The 16,292-nt window shown below is 38.1% G+C and overlaps 7 protein-coding genes across 7 annotated transcripts; 2 read left to right on the top strand and 5 right to left on the bottom strand.

Moving 5' to 3' along the window:
* Positions 1-867: 867 nt before the first annotated feature.
* MONOS_4526 (putative StAR-related lipid transfer protein 10) lies at positions 868-2,232 on the bottom strand (the record flags this gene model as incomplete). Its single annotated transcript, XM_067874606.1, has 4 exons — positions 868-1,597; positions 1,670-1,734; positions 1,789-1,934; positions 2,013-2,232. The coding sequence occupies 4 exons, from the start codon at positions 2,230-2,232 to the stop codon at positions 1,189-1,191; spliced, it is 840 nt and encodes a 279-aa protein (XP_067719125.1). The 3' UTR covers positions 868-1,188.
* A 40-nt stretch (positions 2,233-2,272) lies between these two features.
* MONOS_4525 (Glutamine-fructose-6-phosphate transaminase) lies at positions 2,273-5,568 on the top strand. The gene is made up of 3 exons (XM_067874605.1): positions 2,273-2,379; positions 2,456-2,879; positions 2,974-5,568. The coding sequence occupies exons 1-3, from the start codon at positions 2,305-2,307 to the stop codon at positions 4,797-4,799; spliced, it is 2,325 nt and encodes a 774-aa protein (XP_067719124.1). The 5' UTR covers positions 2,273-2,304; the 3' UTR covers positions 4,800-5,568.
* A 286-nt stretch (positions 5,569-5,854) lies between these two features.
* On the bottom strand, positions 5,855-8,322 carry MONOS_4524 (uncharacterized protein). The gene is made up of 3 exons (XM_067874604.1): positions 8,022-8,322; positions 7,839-7,945; positions 5,855-7,776 (listed from the first exon to the last, which is right to left on the bottom strand). The coding sequence occupies exons 1-3, from the start codon at positions 8,296-8,298 to the stop codon at positions 6,373-6,375; spliced, it is 1,788 nt and encodes a 595-aa protein (XP_067719123.1). The 5' UTR covers positions 8,299-8,322; the 3' UTR covers positions 5,855-6,372.
* Positions 8,323-8,408: 86 nt separating this feature from the next.
* MONOS_16801 (uncharacterized protein) lies at positions 8,409-13,369 on the bottom strand (the record flags this gene model as incomplete). Its single annotated transcript, XM_067869675.1, has 1 exon — positions 8,409-13,369. One exon carries the CDS (start codon positions 13,367-13,369, stop codon positions 8,627-8,629), a length of 4,743 nt encoding a protein of 1,580 aa, XP_067719122.1. The 3' UTR covers positions 8,409-8,626.
* A 182-nt stretch (positions 13,370-13,551) lies between these two features.
* MONOS_4523 (putative 40S ribosomal protein S16-1) lies at positions 13,552-14,465 on the bottom strand. The gene is made up of 3 exons (XM_067874603.1): positions 14,405-14,465; positions 13,967-14,213; positions 13,552-13,893 (listed from the first exon to the last, which is right to left on the bottom strand). The coding sequence occupies exons 1-3, from the start codon at positions 14,450-14,452 to the stop codon at positions 13,748-13,750; spliced, it is 441 nt and encodes a 146-aa protein (XP_067719121.1). The 5' UTR covers positions 14,453-14,465; the 3' UTR covers positions 13,552-13,747.
* Positions 14,466-14,569: 104 nt separating this feature from the next.
* On the top strand, positions 14,570-15,705 carry MONOS_4522 (putative protein BCP1). Its single transcript, XM_067874602.1, has one exon. The coding sequence runs from the start codon at positions 14,577-14,579 to the stop codon at positions 15,627-15,629; it is 1,053 nt and encodes a 350-aa protein (XP_067719120.1). The 5' UTR covers positions 14,570-14,576; the 3' UTR covers positions 15,630-15,705.
* Positions 15,706-15,720: 15 nt separating this feature from the next.
* Positions 15,721-16,236, bottom strand: MONOS_18338 (uncharacterized protein; the record flags this gene model as incomplete). The annotated part of the gene is made up of 2 exons (XM_067871349.1): positions 15,721-15,768; positions 15,841-16,236. 2 exons carry the CDS (start codon positions 16,234-16,236, stop codon positions 15,721-15,723), a joined length of 444 nt encoding a protein of 147 aa, XP_067719119.1.
* Positions 16,237-16,292: the final 56 nt, after the last annotated feature.

Raw genomic sequence — 16,292 nt, 5'->3', positions numbered from 1 at the left:
CACATTCTTTAAAATGAAATTTGGAAATTGCATTTTCTCATTCTAAAAAAAAAAAAAAAATAAGAGCTTGTAACATTCAAGAACTTTTGACAGATTTCAGATTTTCTGTCAAAACCACACTTTTATAAAATGAAACATTCATTTTGCGAATTGAACGCCGAACGTCGAGATATGCAAATATACAAATTAATTTATTCAAATACATGTGAAAATTGAATGCTAATAGACGTTTCGGAAAAACACTTAATGAAAATTAATGCTATTTCAAGATATTTTGTTCTTTTTGGTACAATGTACAGCGAAGATGATCCAAAGAATATCTAAAAGAAAAGGTAGAAGACTTGAAAAAAAAGATAAAGAGATGTTTCTAATCGATAAAAATACCTTCCAATAAGCAAGCATATCCAAAATTCTGTTCCAGATCTATTTTCCAGATAAATGAATGTCAACCATATTGAGCCGGCAATATGAAGAATAAGAGAAACAAATGCCAAAACCGTGCTAAAATGCGTAATGAACACAGTAAAAAATTCAATAATCATAATTATCACTTATTGTTTACAAAATATTCATAATTGAATTTGCGTGATCGAAAATAATCATTACAAAGAGAATTAAAAAATGTAAAAAATACACAAAAATAATTTCATACAAGAAAAAACTGAAATAATAATTTTTGCGCTGCTGGACAAGTCCATAAATAACACTTTTGAAATTTGTGTAACGCAAGTAAGGCACAAAACAAATTGATATAGTTGAAAGCAGCATCTAATCAGACTAACATTTCCAATCAATAATCTCGAAGGCATCAATGTGAAATGATCCTTTACCGAGATAACAACAGCCGCTAAATCTTCAAAACGTAAACTTTATTTTATTTTATTTTATTATTTTAAAATTATGAAAAAAATCAACAAAAATACAAACATAAAAATTGATCTCAACCAAAAATAATTTCAAAAAAGACAAACATAAAGTGAAGTGAATAACAAGTGAAATGCAATTTTGCAATTTTGGAGTAAATAACTTAAAAAAGCACAATTACAAAAATGGAAACACGTTTGGGATAACTTTAAACAAAAGAAGCAAAGTTCTAAAAAAGCGCAATTTAGAAAATTTTTAATGCATTAATATAGTTGTTGTTTTAAAGAGGTTTTTTGTTTTCCGAAAATATATTTGCAAACTTGATTATCTTCCCCTACTCTTCATTTCTTCCGCAGCAGCCTTCAAAATTTGTGGATATTCCAAACTCCATTTTCTTAATACTGTTTCAGGTACCCATGCCATTGGATCAACTACAACTAGATAAGTGTATTTTGTACCATATATATAATTCTCATAATCTTCAACTTCTTCCTCAGTTCCAATTGCTGCGCTTGTAAGTGTTGATGAAAGCATAGATGGAGAAATCGAAGGCACAGGAGAAGTCGGAGTTGTTGAAGAGCTTTGCGCAAAATCACTTTCAACCTTTCCTTTAACATCTTCAGAAATAGATGATGTATCAATTGATGATTTTCCCTTTGGAATGCGATGTCTGCTAAGTAAGTATCCAGCAATTGCAACATCAGAACGCAAATAAGTTGGAACTTCAGGTGTTCTGTTTAATTTTGTAATTACGTTAAGAATAAATTAACTCTTTCAAAAACAAAACAATCGAAAAAGAAAATACTCTGAATGAGTGATAGATGTTTCAGCAAGAATGAAAGATTTATTTTTTAACTCTTTCCAACAACGCTGAATCCATTTAAATTATTTTCAATAAAAATAAATAAATAAATAAATATTAACCTTTACAACAACATCACGGGGTGCAGCTGGCCACAACTTAAAATAATATCTTATGACATCACTTTCTGGTGTTAGTTTATCAACGTCATTGCTATCAACACAAGATTTATCAAAACTAACTCTATTTCCAGCTTTTCTAAGAAAATCTAAAAAAAAATTAAAAATAAAAACATTTAGTTTTTATAACATTCCCAAAAAAATGCTTCAAAACACAAAATTCAAACTGAAAAATGTTGAGGGATTAACATCTGGTAAAAACGCTTCTCCCAAGATTCCAATATGTTTATCAAATGTTTTGTGGAATATATCAACTCCATTCAAATTACTTACAAACACCCAAGAATTAGGAGATGTATTACGGTTTTCAACATTGATTTCATCCAAAAACGACTGGATGATATCAGTATTATCTATCATTTTAATTGAGTTCGTTTTCTCTCCCATTTTTATTTTCAGTTCAATTAATCTGATGCTAATAATGGCTAGATCAAATTTACTCGATCAAATAACAGGCAGATGTGCGGGATATTTGCATATATTGGTGGGCGTCCAGTACTTATAACAATCATACAAGGACTGCATAGACTGGAAGTATTGAACTTTTTTATATTTAATATGTTTATGGCTTCATTTAAATGTTCATTTAAATATTTGATGTATTTTCAAGTATCGAGGGTATGATGGAGCTGGAGTCGCAATGATCAAGAAAGATGAGGAGAAAATTATTTTGGCAAAAACAGCAGGAACGGTTGCCGCTTTGGAGAAATTGTTGAAAGAGCAATACTCCGACTCAATTCTTGCTCATCCTGAATCTTTTTGCTTGGGCATCGGACACACAAGATGGCCAACTATGGGACTTCCCACAACTGAAAACACTCATCCATTTATCAGCAATGATGGAAATTGGGCTGTTGTATTGAACGGTATTATTGAAAACAGCACAGAGTTAACTTCATTCATGAAAAAAGAAGGTTACAAATTTGAAAGCCAAAATGACGTAGAAGTTATTGCGATATTGCTCGAACATCTTCACAAGACCTATCATTTGGATACATTAAGTACTTTTGTATTAATGCTTTCAAAAATCGTTGGTTTGCAAATTTGCAATTCAAGAAATATTGAAGTTGTTTTTGTTATTGATTTCCAATTAATCGTGATTTTATTGTCAACAAAAATGACATTCAGGAGCGTATGCTGTGTGCGTGCTTCACTCGACTGAGAAGAAAGTGTATGCTGCAAGATTATCATCTCCGATGTCAATTGGAATTGGAGAAAACGAATTATTTATTGCATCAGATCCCATAGCATTTCGGGAACACACAGAAAAAGTCATTCATTTGGATGATCATGAAGTGTGCGTTGCATCGGAAACCGAACATCACGTGTATAAACTTGCCCAAAATTTTGAAATGTCAACTCCTTTAACTTCAGAAGAATCAGCAGCACGTATTGTACGTATTCCTTTTGAACCAGCAGAGTATGAGATTGGCGATTTCCCACATTATATGCTGAAAGAGATTTATCAGCAGCCAACTGCAGTTCAACAGACTTTTGCAGGAAAAATCGACAACATTACGTCAATTCATGTTTCGGTTCCAGAGTCGTTGCGAAAAATTGTGTTTCTAGCTTGCGGGACATCGTACTACGCATCTCTTGTTGGAAGACATCTGATTGAGCAATTTGCTGGAATACCAGTTGATTGTGAATATGCCTCGGAGTTTATATATCGACGCTGCCTGTGCAACAAAAATGATCTGGTGATAGCTGTATCACAATCTGGTGAGACGGCAGACACGCGCGAGGCTCTGCTTCTCGCAAAGAAACAAGGGGCACAGCTGGCAGGTATTGTGAATGTGGTCGGATCGCAGATTGCCAGAATAGCAGGTCAAGGGATGTATTTGCATGCCGGTGCAGAGATTGGTGTGGCATCGACGAAGGCGTTCTCGTGCCAGGTGTGCGCTATGGTGCTGTTGAGTGCATTTCTTGCGCAGAACGAGGAGTACTCTCTTCGAATTCAGCAGGAGCTGCGCAGAGTACCCGACGGGATCCAACGTATTCTGTCGTCGACATCCACAATGACAGCCATCGACGCGATTGTGGAGGCAGTGAAGAACAAGAAATCGGCTCTGTTTTTGGGGCGCGGTGTGGATTATCCGCTTGCACTTGAAGGAGCTCTGAAGATGAAGGAGATCAGCTACATCCACGCTGAGGGATATCCAGCTGGAGAGATGAAGCATGGCCCAATCGCTCTAGTGGAGAAAGGGATGCCCGTGTTCTTCATCCTCGGCGCCTCCAAAGAGACCCAGTTCACAAAAGTGCTCAACAACATGGAGGAGATCAAGACACGACAGGGAACTATCATCACCATCACCGACGCACCTGAAATGAAGTCTGCTGTGAATGTCAAGCAAAACATGTCACCTTCGCTCTCTTCAGATTTCCTGGCTTCTCCTTCGAGTTCTCCATTCTTCGGCTCGCTTTCAACACCACCTGCAAATGCTGTCTCTTCGCAACTTCCTCGTTCATCACCTTCACCCACACCAAGTCCTTCTCCTTCTCCTTCTCTCTCAAAGATTGCAGCGCCAACACCATCTGCCCCTATTTTCCATTCATCTTCCTCGCATCTGGCCAATGTGGATGTTACTCTCGACATTCGCACACCCGCAGCATCTGCTTCGATGACTTCTATTCTTTCGACTTCCCCCTCATCGACAACTCTTGATGCGTCTTCGTCCTCCTCGTCCATCCCCTCTGCCTCGACCACCCCAACCAGCATCTCCAATCCTCCCACCCCTTCGCTTGCATACGCTGCCCTGTCAAATGACCCAGACGATGTTGACAGAGTGCTCCATCTGAGCGACTATGTTGTGCGTGTCCCGCATATTTCTGAGGCCATGTCGCCAATGCTGATGGTGGTGCCCTTGCAGCTCATTGCTTACAAAGTGGCTGTGGCCAAAGGTTTGAACCCAGACAGACCAAGAAACCTGGCAAAGTCAGTGACTGTCGAGTAAATAAAAGAATGGATGAACAAAAAAGGCATTAACATAATGGTAAAGAAAAGAGAAGAATGTGAAAAATTCACATTTGATTCTTTTTCTTTTCCATTACCACTTTTGGTTTTATTTGTGAGAAAGCGTTATCAATGAGCATAAATTGAAATCATCAGACAAACAGTGAAAGAAAGATAAAGAGAAGAAATGAGAAAATATTTTAGTGGTTAATGATTATAATTTTTTTTCAATGTTCTTTTCTTCATCTTCTCTTTATTTACTGTTTGATTGAATGCCCTTGTTCTTCAGTGTTATATATTATGCTTATTGACGTATAGTTATTTTTTATATTTTTTCTTTTGTAACATTTTCGTTGTCTTGTCGCTTCTGTTGCTCCAAACTTTTCATGTTCATGCCAGAACATGTTTTCACAACTTTTTTGCGGGATCGACCGGTTACGTTAATGCTTTTGATTTTTGTTAGTTTTTATTTGATTTACGTTTTTGAATTGTGCTTATGATGTCATTCAAGTCTTTTAGACCCGACTTGAATTCACTCTTCAATATATTCGTCTTTTAAATATTTTTTATTTGAATGATAATCGATAAATGAAACTATCATTCTGAAATAAGTAATATCTTTTATTAGCATTATTCATCAATTTATCAGTTGATTTTTCTTTGTTGCAATTTCATATCTTAATGCTTCGATAACAACCGTTTATGATGACTTTGGCGTGCTTCTTTTTTGACACATAATTTGCTTTAAAACTATTTGGCCTTTTGGAAAAGCAGTTTTTATTCAATAACGGGAAAAATACTCCATTGAGAATTGCGATGTAGAAGAAATAGATTTGGTCTTATGAAAATGAAAACAGAATTCTTGTACTTACGCGCGTATAACGCTTGAAAATAACGATGCATTTCTGCCCAATTCTTTGGATATTCATTTTTATTTTTCTTTGAATTGCAGCTAAATGTTGAACAAAAGATGGTAAAATCAAAAACTTTAGTGATTGATAATCTCGATATTCGAAAGATGATTCAGAAGATTCTTAATCAACTGAAAATTGCATCTCAACTGCTTATCATTCTAGTTGTTAAACATATAACAAGTTTATTTTGATATGAAACGCATCAAAAAGCTCAATTACATTAAAGTTCAATTGGAACAATAACAATTTGAATGAATGTTCATAAAGAGTTACACATATAAAGAATCAATTACCCAGAGTAAAGAAGAACTCAAATAAAAATCAAAGAAAGAACAGCAATACATTTCTGTGCATAAACTCACTCGATTGCATTCATACAAAGAAAGCAACAAAGATGAATGAAGTTTTATTGAAGAATTATCAAATCTGTATTGATATGCTTATATCAGTCAAAAATTGCTAATTTTTCAAATTTGAAAATGATAAACAATTCAATCGAATTTATTCCAAAAATAAATTGAAACAACAAATATTTTCCACATTAAACAATTTTACAATAAAAAAAATAAAACGAATAGACTAAAATTTAAACACATCTCTTCCTCATAGCAAAAACAGAAGAGAAGAAAGCAGACAAAACAATGAAAGTTTCACTATTTCTTAAACATCTTCTTGTTCTCCTTCCAAAGAATGTTCCGAGTTTGTCGTGGGAACGGGAGCATCATTTTGAGGCGAGCAAGTCAAAAACGAAGAATCAGGAAGCGAATTTGACGATGAAGGAGAGTCATTTGCTGGCTTTTGTGCTTCTGGCTTATCAAAAGGTGCACCGTGGTATCTGACAGGCGTCAGAACGGTGCTTGGAGGCGATGATGGAGAAGGAACATATGAATAAAATGCAGTTGATGGAGCATTTTCTGCGCTTAGCGCTTTCGACCTTTGCACCTTTTCGGATGGAGATTGCAAAGAGTCTTTGCCTTCTTTCGGAAAAGTTGTTGGCTGTTTGCGCTTTTTGGGTGAAGTCGGCGAAAGAGAAGCAGGTTTTGGCGACTTTCGAACGCCATCCAGCGGAGGAAGAGACATGTCAGAGGGAAGAGAAGAGGAGGAAGGAGAAGAAGCATCAGCCGGAGAAGCAGATGAAGTGGATGAGCGTGTGTGTGAGGGAGTAGGTGTTTGCGACGACAGCCGCGAGCGAGTCCTTTTCTCTCCGCCGGCTGGCGAATGAGAATGCACACCGAGCGAAGAGCGCGACCGACCAGCACGCGAAGCAGAAGAGGAGCTTGTTCCTGTTTCGCTCATCTCAGCCAGCCATTTGGGCGGCTTCCACACTCCCGTCTTCTGGTACTGTATCATCGCCTCTTTCAGCGCCTTCTTCTCTCTTTCTTCCTGAATCTCTGCATCTCGCCGCATCTGCAATAGCACTTCTTTCCTTTGCACAATCTCTTTTCGCATCTTCTCTTCTTCCTCAATCCGTCTCTTTGTCTCCTGTTTCCTAAACTCTTCCTTTCGCTTCATCCGTTCGAGATACTCTTGTTTCTCCAGCTTCTGCTCTTTTTCTATCTCTTGCTTCTCCAACATCTCGCGTTGGCGCTGCATTGCAAGCTCTTTTCGTCTTCTTTCATCTTCTTCTTGCCTGGCAATCAATTCTGCTCTCGTTTTTTCTGTCTCTCTCTTCATTTTCATAACAATTTCTTCTCTTTGTCTTGCTCTTTCTTGTTCTTGCTGCCTTTTGAGCCTCTCTTTCTCTCTTCTCTCTTCTTCAAGCTGTCGTTGCCTTTCTTCCAATTCACGTTCTCTTTGCTTTAGAGTTCGTTCTTTTTCTTCAAGATGCTTTGCTTGCTGTTCCATGACTTGTTTCTTTTTTTCTTCAGCACGTTCTTTTGCTTCTTGCATTTTCCTTTGCAACTCCATTGCATGTTTGCTTAATTGTTGTTTTCTCATTTGTTCTTTTTCTTCCATCATTCGTATTTTACGTTGGTTTTCATCTTCTCGCTTCTTTTCATTTTCAACTTGTAGTTCAATTTCTCTTTTCTTTTTAAGTCGAAGTTCCCGAACTCTTTCTTCTTCCTAGAAAGATTAATATATTTAATCGTATTAGGATAAAAATACAACTATATCATTTTGCATACTTGAGATATCATTCTTTCAGCTTGACTTTTTGCTTTTTCCAATGCTTCAATAGATTCATTTCGCTTGCTTTCAGAAGCATACGATTCCTTTAACATATTAAACAGTTCTAAGCAAAGGCAATCCAAGTTGAATTTTTAAATGAAATTGAAAAAAAAAGATTATTCACAAATAAAAATTTAAACCTTCTTGTTTTGCCTCCCTTCTTTTACGTTTAAAATCAATTGTATTTGTAGATAAAGAGAGATCTTTTTTTGTAATTTCTGCATCATCAAATGGTCGTAAATCGTTTAGAGTTATTCCTTCTTTTTGAAATACACGTTCAGTGCGTGGAGTAAGAATGACATTGGCAAAATTTGAAGTGATATCTTCTAAGGTTGCTGTTTCTAATGAAATGTTATTTTTACGTCTCCTTTTCCCGCTTTTCCTTTGGGGGGATGATTCATCGGGAGATTCGTTCATTGAAACCTTTCCGAAATAAAACTTATAAGATTTCCGATCAAGATAATGAAACGGTTTTTTTCGATAATGAAGTGCATTTTTTATTTATAAAACAGTACGAAAACTTGATATTTGATATGTCATTTTTTGGAATTTTTTAGCACTGTTTTTTGTCCAACTTTTAAAAAAAAAATCAAATTTTTAATATTTAAAACTCAACAATCACAACAAATATATTAAAAACTAATAGCCCGATAAAAAATGAAGATTACAAAACAAAACAGAGTAACTTCGAAGGGATTATTCATTAAAAGAATAAAAAAATCAAAAATGCTAACAGTTGCGAAAACTAATCTGAAGCTAATTGTATCACATCTGAAGTTGTAAAGAAGGAAGGATCTCCAAAGCTCGATGCATTTCCTGATTTGAGTGCTTCATTCTTTTCAGAAATAAGCGCATTGCTCTTGTCAACAGCGTCTGCCCACCCGCATATCTCTCTGGCTGTCTTGTCTGCCCTTGCCAAGGCATCCATCCCGTGCTGTGCGTGGATGATTGAGCGGACAATCGACAGAACGAACGGCGGGCTGATTGGAGAGCGGCGCAGAGAGAGAAGAACAGACTGCCCTTTGTCTGGCGAGAGGAGGATGATGGCACACAAAATGGTTTTAATCAAACGTATTCGGAAAATCGATGAAGGAGAAAGAGAAAATGAAGAAGGGGAAGAAGAAGAAGAGCTGTTCATTTGAGAAGCATAAACAATAGCCTCATGAGATGCATGCAGAAAGAGGTCGATGTCTGGAATGAGCTCGTCACAGCACAAATGCTGTGTGACAGAAGAAGAAGAGAGAGAAAGCGCAAAGTGGCGGAGCAGCTGGGTGACAAGACGTGTTTTGCGGTTGGCAAATGTGTCATCTTCCCATCTGACATCCTCCTTCTGCGAAGAAGCGTCTGCCAAATTTTGTCTTCCCTCTTCTTTCCCTTCGACTGTGCCAGGCAGACCATCTTTCCCCAGAAGCCGAATGAGAATCCTCAAAATGTCTGTCCGGTCGGCTTTTTCAAATATTTCATTCGATTTTGACTCAACCTCTTCATACAGCTTCTTCATTGTCTCGTTCACTTTCGAAAGAGAAGGCTCCAACCTGGCTATGATGAGCGTCTCGACCAATTTTGATAGGAAATCGAAGGGTATTTCGTTGGCAGTGGTTTCTGTGCTGAAGAGAAAAGACAGAAAAGACAAGGCATTTTGGATGAGAAGCACCAAATTGTGGAGTTGCTGGAGGGATTGGCTGGGAGAAGGAGAAGCAAGCGAGGGGAGGAAAGAGAAGAGAAGAGAAAACTGAGACTGAAAATGTTCTGTGAAGAGAAGGACGAAGTAAGGCAGGATGCTGCAGAGAGGGGTGAGGAGGGCGGAAGAAGGATATTGCTGGGCAAAAATGTGGTAAAACTTCAGAGCAGCAGAAGGATCAGAAGAGAGAGAAGAAGATTGTGACAAAACAGGTGCAATGGAAGAAGAAGAAGAAGAAGAAAGCGAAGATGGCTGTCCGAAAATTGTATATGCGATTGACAGCCATTGATCAGGTGTGAATGAAGGAGAGGCATTTGGAGAAGAGGAAGAAGAAGGAGATGATGATGATGATGATGATATGTTTGGAGTGTATCCGGGTGTTGTGATGGTGAATGTGGATGATGATGTGAGCGACGGAGGCTTCGAAAAGAGTTCTGGGCGAAGTGCAAAAGTTGTGTGGTTGAGTGGAAGACTGCCAGATGGCACAGAATTTGAAGTGCTCGAAATGGGAAGTGTGTTTGATGAAATGTTTGACGTGATGTTTGAAGTGATGTTTGAGAGATTTGGCTGAAGTGGATTGATTTGAGAGGGAAATGGAGGATGAAACGAATAAGTGGATGATGAAGTGAGTGAAGGTGAAAGCAGGTTGAGTTGAGCTGTTGATGGCAGAGATGAAGGCGGAAAAGAAGGAGAAGTGGAAAAAGATGGCGCTGTTTGTGCTGCAGAAAAGGGAGTTTGAAAAAATGCACTTCCATTTTGTTGGTCTGCAGTTGTGGATGCAGATGCATACATTCTCAATGGCAATTCGCTTCCTCCGCTTTTTCTTGTCTTCTTTCTTTTGTTGCTTCCTCTTTCCATCTCCAGCCCAGCGAGGAAAGTGATCAAAGGTTGTCCAGACTGCGCTGCCAGCTTCGCAAACTGCACAGCATTTGTGATCTCTTCCATGTCCTTCTGAGGCAGCTGGCTCGCCTCCAGCACGACAGCATCTATTCCCACTTCTCTGATGATCTCAATCAGCATCAGTCGGCACAGCTGCTTCCAATGCCTCCCTCCTGCACTGTACTTCCAGATCACCCCGCTCATCGCATCTGACAGAAACTGCTTGAACTTCTCCTTCTCTTCTGGCGTAGTGGCAGGGAGAGGCAGCACTTGCTGTGTCCACTGGGCGAGCTGCGGGACGAGCCAGTTGAGGACAGCTGAGCGGTGTCTGCTGAGGGTGCTGCTCAGATGCAGAGGGACAAATGGCAGCAGAGGAAGAAGACCAACAACATCGCACCAGGCATCGAGTGCTGTTGAGGCACAGGCAGAGAGAGAAAGCGAGTCGATGGAAGAAGAAGAGGAGGAGGAAGAGGAGGAAGAGGAAGAAGAAGAGGTTGATGGTGACAAGATAGAAGAGGAAGGATCCAAAGGATTGAATGGCTGGCCACTTTGTGCAGACTGCAGAGTGGATGTGAGCAGAGGAAGATGCGGCGGAACAGGCGGACGGATCGTGTGGAGTTGGTCAGGCGGAAGAAGAGAGAGTTGCATCTGATAGTAAAAGAGCTGCTGCTGGTAGAGCGCAAACTGCTGCTGCTCCACTTTCAGCTGCTGAGCATTCTTCGCAATTTTCTCTTCATTTTGTTTTGAAAGCGAAGCACTGTTTCTTCTTCTTCGGCTTCTTTCTGTTCCTCCTTCTCCTCCAAATGCAGACGAATTCGATTGATTATCATCATCATCCTCATCATCGCTGTCATCTTCTGCTTCGTTGTCTTCATCGTCCTCACAACCCAGAAATCCAAACAACTGAGGCACAAAATCGTTCATATAAATCTCCACTCCCTTTCCAGCTGTTCGCACCATCGTTTCGGTGAGTCTGACACATGCAGCAGTCAACGTGCGGTTGGGGTGGAGGAACATGCGATTCAGACACTGTGCAAACGACTTCAGAGAAGAAGGGTCGATAAACTGGTGAGCAGCATTCAGAATGGTGGCAGCATCTTCCACCGCATTCGACTCAATCACCGAAAGGGGTGTGTGATGGAGTGCTGGACGCTGCGAAGACGAGGAAGAGGAATAAAAAGTTTGCTCTGTGAGGAAGTTGAAGGAAGACAGCAGCTGCGACGTCGGAATGGCCAGCAGCTGAGAGAGATCTGCCAGCATCCCGCTGCCCTTCCAGTCTGTCTGCACAAGTTCTTCGAGTGTCTGAACAGGATGAGGAGTTGTCTCGTCCTCAACAATCATTGAGTTCGCCATCAGCATCTGAGAAATGTCTCCCTCTCCCATCATCATCCCCCCAAAATACATATCCATTCCTCCTCCTCCTCCTCCTCCTCCTCCTCCCATCCCACCATAGCCAAATCCCCCATAGTTCCCGTATCCCTGCTGCCCTGCCATTCCACTGCTGCTCATGTTGGATGCTCCATAGTTCATTCCACCTGAAAATGGCTGCGATGAGAACGAGTTCTGCGTCTGTCTTATTCCGCTGCCTGCCATTCCACCACGCATTCCAGAAGACATCGAAGACATTGAAGAAGAAGAAGATGATGATGATGATGAAAAAGCAGAAGAAGATGACGATGACGATAGAGGATTTGACGAAAATCTTGTTGATTGAGATGCCTTTGGCTTGGCAGAAACAACGACATCGCTGCTGACTCCACCGAATCTTGATGATGAAGAAGATGAAGAAGAAGAAGAAGAAGCATTTGGAGCACTTGATGCAACAGCCGAGGAAGACGATGCAGCTGCAGCAGGGTTTCCCAGCTGAATTGAAAGTGGAAACAATGTTGGCTCTCCCAGCACAAGTGTCTTGACATCATCAGCTTTCTTTTGGATTGAAGATTTGTGGTCAGCTGTCACTTTCTCGCTGGAGTCCAAGATGCTTTGAAATTGATCGCCTAATCCTCGCAAGAGCAATCCTGCACAGCCAAATGCTGCTCCTTTCACAGTTGCTTGGCGATCATCGAAAAACGGGAAAACAAATCTCTGAAAAGAAGGCAGATCAATCACTCCTGGACCAAATTGCTGAATGATGCTCTTCTGAAGCCATTGGAGAACTGCACCGACTGCAGATTGGTTTCTTGTTGTTGAAATAATCTCGAGAATCCTTGGGCATATGGTGGAAGGAGAATAAATTGTGCAGCACAACGTTAAAAATTGCTTTGCTGGTTGCTCAGTTGCAGCTTGAGATGTTTGATCAATAGCAAATGCAAGAATTGCTCCAATAACTTCAAGAGATAAAGCTTGAATAAGTTTATGCTGAGAAAGTGAAAGTTCAATTGAAGTTTGACACAACTTCGCTGAACTATTCAAAAAATCAGTTATAACGCGCTTATGCTTAGCTTTATGAACGTCCATATGAATGCATATTCTGTACAATGCATCACATGCTTCGTCTGGACGTATTGATGATTTCGATGAAGTCTTGAGAAAATTATTCATTGCTTCAAACAAACCAGTTATCGAACAAGATTTTTCTTTCCAATCTGTAGATTTCAATAATGCAACAAGCTTAGTGATTCCATGAGCTTCTGCTTTTGGAGCTGCAGTTGAAGCAGCAGATTCAGTAACAATTCCGTTTGAATCACTAGAAGAACTTTCTATTATGCAAGTAACCGTTGTTCCAAGTGCTGTTATAAGTTTTGTTGAAGCATCTTCAAATCCCATTTTTTGAGATAATGCATCTGGTCCCGGAACTCCACCAAATAATGGAGATCCGCCCAATGATGTGGGTTCATAAGTTGCATGAGGTGATGCCTTTGAAGGAGCCATTACAAGTGCATTGTCATTATTTTTTTTTGTCTCAGGTGTTCTTATACCTGATTGCATACGACAAAAATGATTTTGAAATGTGATCGAAATAATAAAAGTCCCTCAATTTTTTAATTTCTGAAACATAAACTTCCAAATAAAAATTTTTCTACATTGAGTTGTTGAATCCAGTGTATATTTTTGATTACATAATAATAAAATCTGATTATTTTCTGTTAACGTAATGCTATCACAATTGATTTCTCACAATTGTATTTGAAATTCTATCTCAGAGTTTAAGAATTATTACTCAATTTGATAAACCAAAAAAAAAAAGGTAATTTTTGTTTGTATTTAAAAAAAAAAAATCAAGCACCATTGACTTTCCATTCTTGAGTAAATTGCAAAATAAATTGTAATAACAAAATTCTTCTGCAACTCAAGCCGAGCATTTGTTTATCTATAAGACTTTGCTCTCTTTGAACGTGCACCTTTTCCACCGTATTGTTTAGCTTCGCAGCGACGTGAATCAGCAACAAGAAGTGAACGATCATATTTCAAGAATGTATCCTTGATTTGCTTTTTATTAACTTCATCGACATCTAAATTTTTGTTTGTTAATTCAAAAAAATATTTTATAATTAAAATTCAAAAATAGTTAATTAAAGAACATACACTTTTGATAGTATGCAACAAGTCCCTTTGCAATTGCCTGACGAATGGCATAAACTTGTGAAACATATCCTCCTCCATTGCAGCGCAAGCGGATGTTGATTCTGCAGAACTTCTTGCGGCCAACAAGGAGCAATGGTTCGAAAACTTTGTAACGAAGAATTTGTGGCTCGACCAACTCAATTGGGCATCCATTAAGCTTCACAAATCCTCTTCCTTTTGTGATGCGTGCAACGGCCACAGCTGTTTTCTATGTATTTGTTCAATAAATAAATTTAATTTATAATGAGATGCAAAATTCACATATTGTTTGAGAAATGTTTGCATTAATAAGCACGAAAAGCAAAAGGAAAAATTTCGTATTTAAGAATTGCAAAAAAATGGATACACAAAATAAATTTATTCAATTTCAAATAATACTAATTTATTATAAATAAAAACCTTGCGACCAAAAACTTGTACTTCTTGCTTAACTTGATTCTTCACCATTTCGCTATTGGTAATTTGTGTATTTCATCTACCTTATTTAGTGATCATTCAATTTCATTCGTTAAAATATTCCATCAATGTTTTCTGAAATGAAGAAGATATTTTTATTGAGTTTTTATAGTAAATGAAAAATCGATGCCATTATAAGTTGAAAATGAAAACCAACAAAAAAATTGAAAAAAGACAGAAGCTGGAAAAAGATCCCGATGAAAATGAAAAAACAGAAAAAGATTTGGAAGACATTATAGATGTTGATATTGATGTGTTCCATCCAGTTCCAGAGGATATCCATGATATTGCAGGATTATTAAAACGGTTTATTGATGTCCATCCTTTCCACAGAATGGACATGGCAGATCTATTAATAGCGCAAGGAAAAGAAGGGCTTGGAATTGGAAGCGTTGTGAGTACAAACGAAGGAGAAGATGTTGTTGGGATTATTTCTTGTATTGATCTTGATTTTCACAGGAAACATAACGGGGTTGCTGACTGCTTAGATTTCTTTAGCCAGCTTATATCAAAATACAAATCTGGGGCTTCGGATAAATTGGATTTACAGACAAGTTCTTCAAGTCAATCAACAAATGAATCAACTTGGAAAGATATAATAAAACAAGGATGTCGAACGGGGCTGTTTTTATATGAAAGACTTGTTAACATACCTCAAGAACTAACTCCTCATCTTTACCGTTCATTGATAAGCGAAATTGCGAGGTCAACGTCAGAAAAGAACAAAAAATCTCCTTCATATCTTGAAAAACCACAGATGCGCTTGGATACAATTTTGGTCTGCTCAAGAATTGGACGCCTTATTACAGATATGCCAGAATTTGGAGATAGTGAAGATGAAGAAGGAGATCCCCGTGCTGGAAAAGGCAAATCTAGAAAAGAAAAAGATGGAAAGAAAAAAAGAAAGAAAATTAGGAAAGCAAAGAATGATTTTAATGAAGAAACATCAATTTTCTTCCATCCAGAAGATGAAATATTTTTAAAATATAAAATTGATTCCTTCATATTTCCAATTGAAGATGATCCGTTTCTAAAAGCTGGTGAAGGCGTAGAACTTCGCGGGCTTTTGTACGCCATCTCTTTTGATAATTTTAAAAAAGCAGCTGATGAGCTTTTTGACTTCTTTTCTGTTGATCGAGCTGAACTTCCAAAGAAGCCAGACGAATAAATATTCCTAAAAACATTTCATATGAATTTTTTTTTTTCCACTTTTATTAACTCTTACAACCAATGAAAAAAACAATAGTGAAATGCCGCTCTTATTTGGAGGATCTTTCCCAGCGAAGTTTGGCTTCTCTATAACTTCTCTAAATAAATAATTTCAAAACAAGGAAAATATGATATGTTCAATTTTAAAAATAATTAATAAATTGGCAAGCCTTTTGAGAGCGATATGAAGTGACTGGGTTAACAAAAAGAATGAATGAAAGAAGTGAGAAGAATAGAATGCAATGAATTCTTAGCAGATTTGGTACAATTATCTCGTGCTTTTTAGCAAATCTAAAAAGATTCATTGAACAATACGCAAACGCAAGTAACATAAGAGCGTATTTTCTCCATGAAAATTTTGGTGGCTTTAGAGGGAATTTAAGTTGTTTTTTTGGAAGTTCATCTTCTTTCTTTTGTTGCTTTATAAGATCATCAAGATTAACATCTTCCCTTGTTCCAATGTAGCTAAGACGAGCTGTCGATCCTTCTTTTATTCGCTTTATTCTTGCAATATGCTGCTGACGGCGAAGCTCCTTTTGTTCTTCTTCTGTAAGATTACTATTCATGTATGGGTCAGAATTATTTTTGGATATCAGATTTCTAATATTTTCGAAAGAATGTA

This window comes from Monocercomonoides exilis (genome assembly GCF_001643675.1).
Source record: "Monocercomonoides exilis strain PA203 chromosome Unknown scaffold66-335014, whole genome shotgun sequence".
NCBI lineage: Eukaryota > Preaxostyla > Oxymonadida > Polymastigidae > Monocercomonoides > Monocercomonoides exilis.
Note: the sequence above shows the minus strand (reverse complement) of the source record. Positions and strands in the feature narration are given on the sequence as shown.

Coding starts and splice junctions, on each gene's coding strand:
- MONOS_4525 (XM_067874605.1), top strand. CDS start 2,305: ATGTGCGGGATATTTGCATATATTGGTGGGCGTCCAGTACTTATAACA. Junction 2,380..2,455: donor AAGGACTGCATAGACTGGAA/GTATTGAACTTT, acceptor TGTATTTTCAAG/TATCGAGGGTATGATGGAGC. Junction 2,880..2,973: donor AATGCTTTCAAAAATCGTTG/GTTTGCAAATTT, acceptor AATGACATTCAG/GAGCGTATGCTGTGTGCGTG.
- MONOS_4524 (XM_067874604.1), bottom strand. CDS start 8,298: ATGAACGAATCTCCCGATGAATCATCCCCCCAAAGGAAAAGCGGGAAA. Junction 7,946..8,021: donor AAGGGAGGCAAAACAAGAAG/GTTTAAATTTTT, acceptor GCCTTTGCTTAG/AACTGTTTAATATGTTAAAG. Junction 7,777..7,838: donor CTGAAAGAATGATATCTCAA/GTATGCAAAATG, acceptor TAATCTTTCTAG/GAAGAAGAAAGAGTTCGGGA.
- MONOS_4523 (XM_067874603.1), bottom strand. CDS start 14,452: ATGGTGAAGAATCAAGTTAAGCAAGAAGTACAAGTTTTTGGTCGCAAG. Junction 14,214..14,404: donor TACAAGTTTTTGGTCGCAAG/GTTTTTATTTAT, acceptor ACAAATACATAG/AAAACAGCTGTGGCCGTTGC. Junction 13,894..13,966: donor TGTTGCATACTATCAAAAGT/GTATGTTCTTTA, acceptor ACAAAAATTTAG/ATGTCGATGAAGTTAATAAA.
- MONOS_4522 (XM_067874602.1), top strand. CDS start 14,577: ATGAAAAATCGATGCCATTATAAGTTGAAAATGAAAACCAACAAAAAA.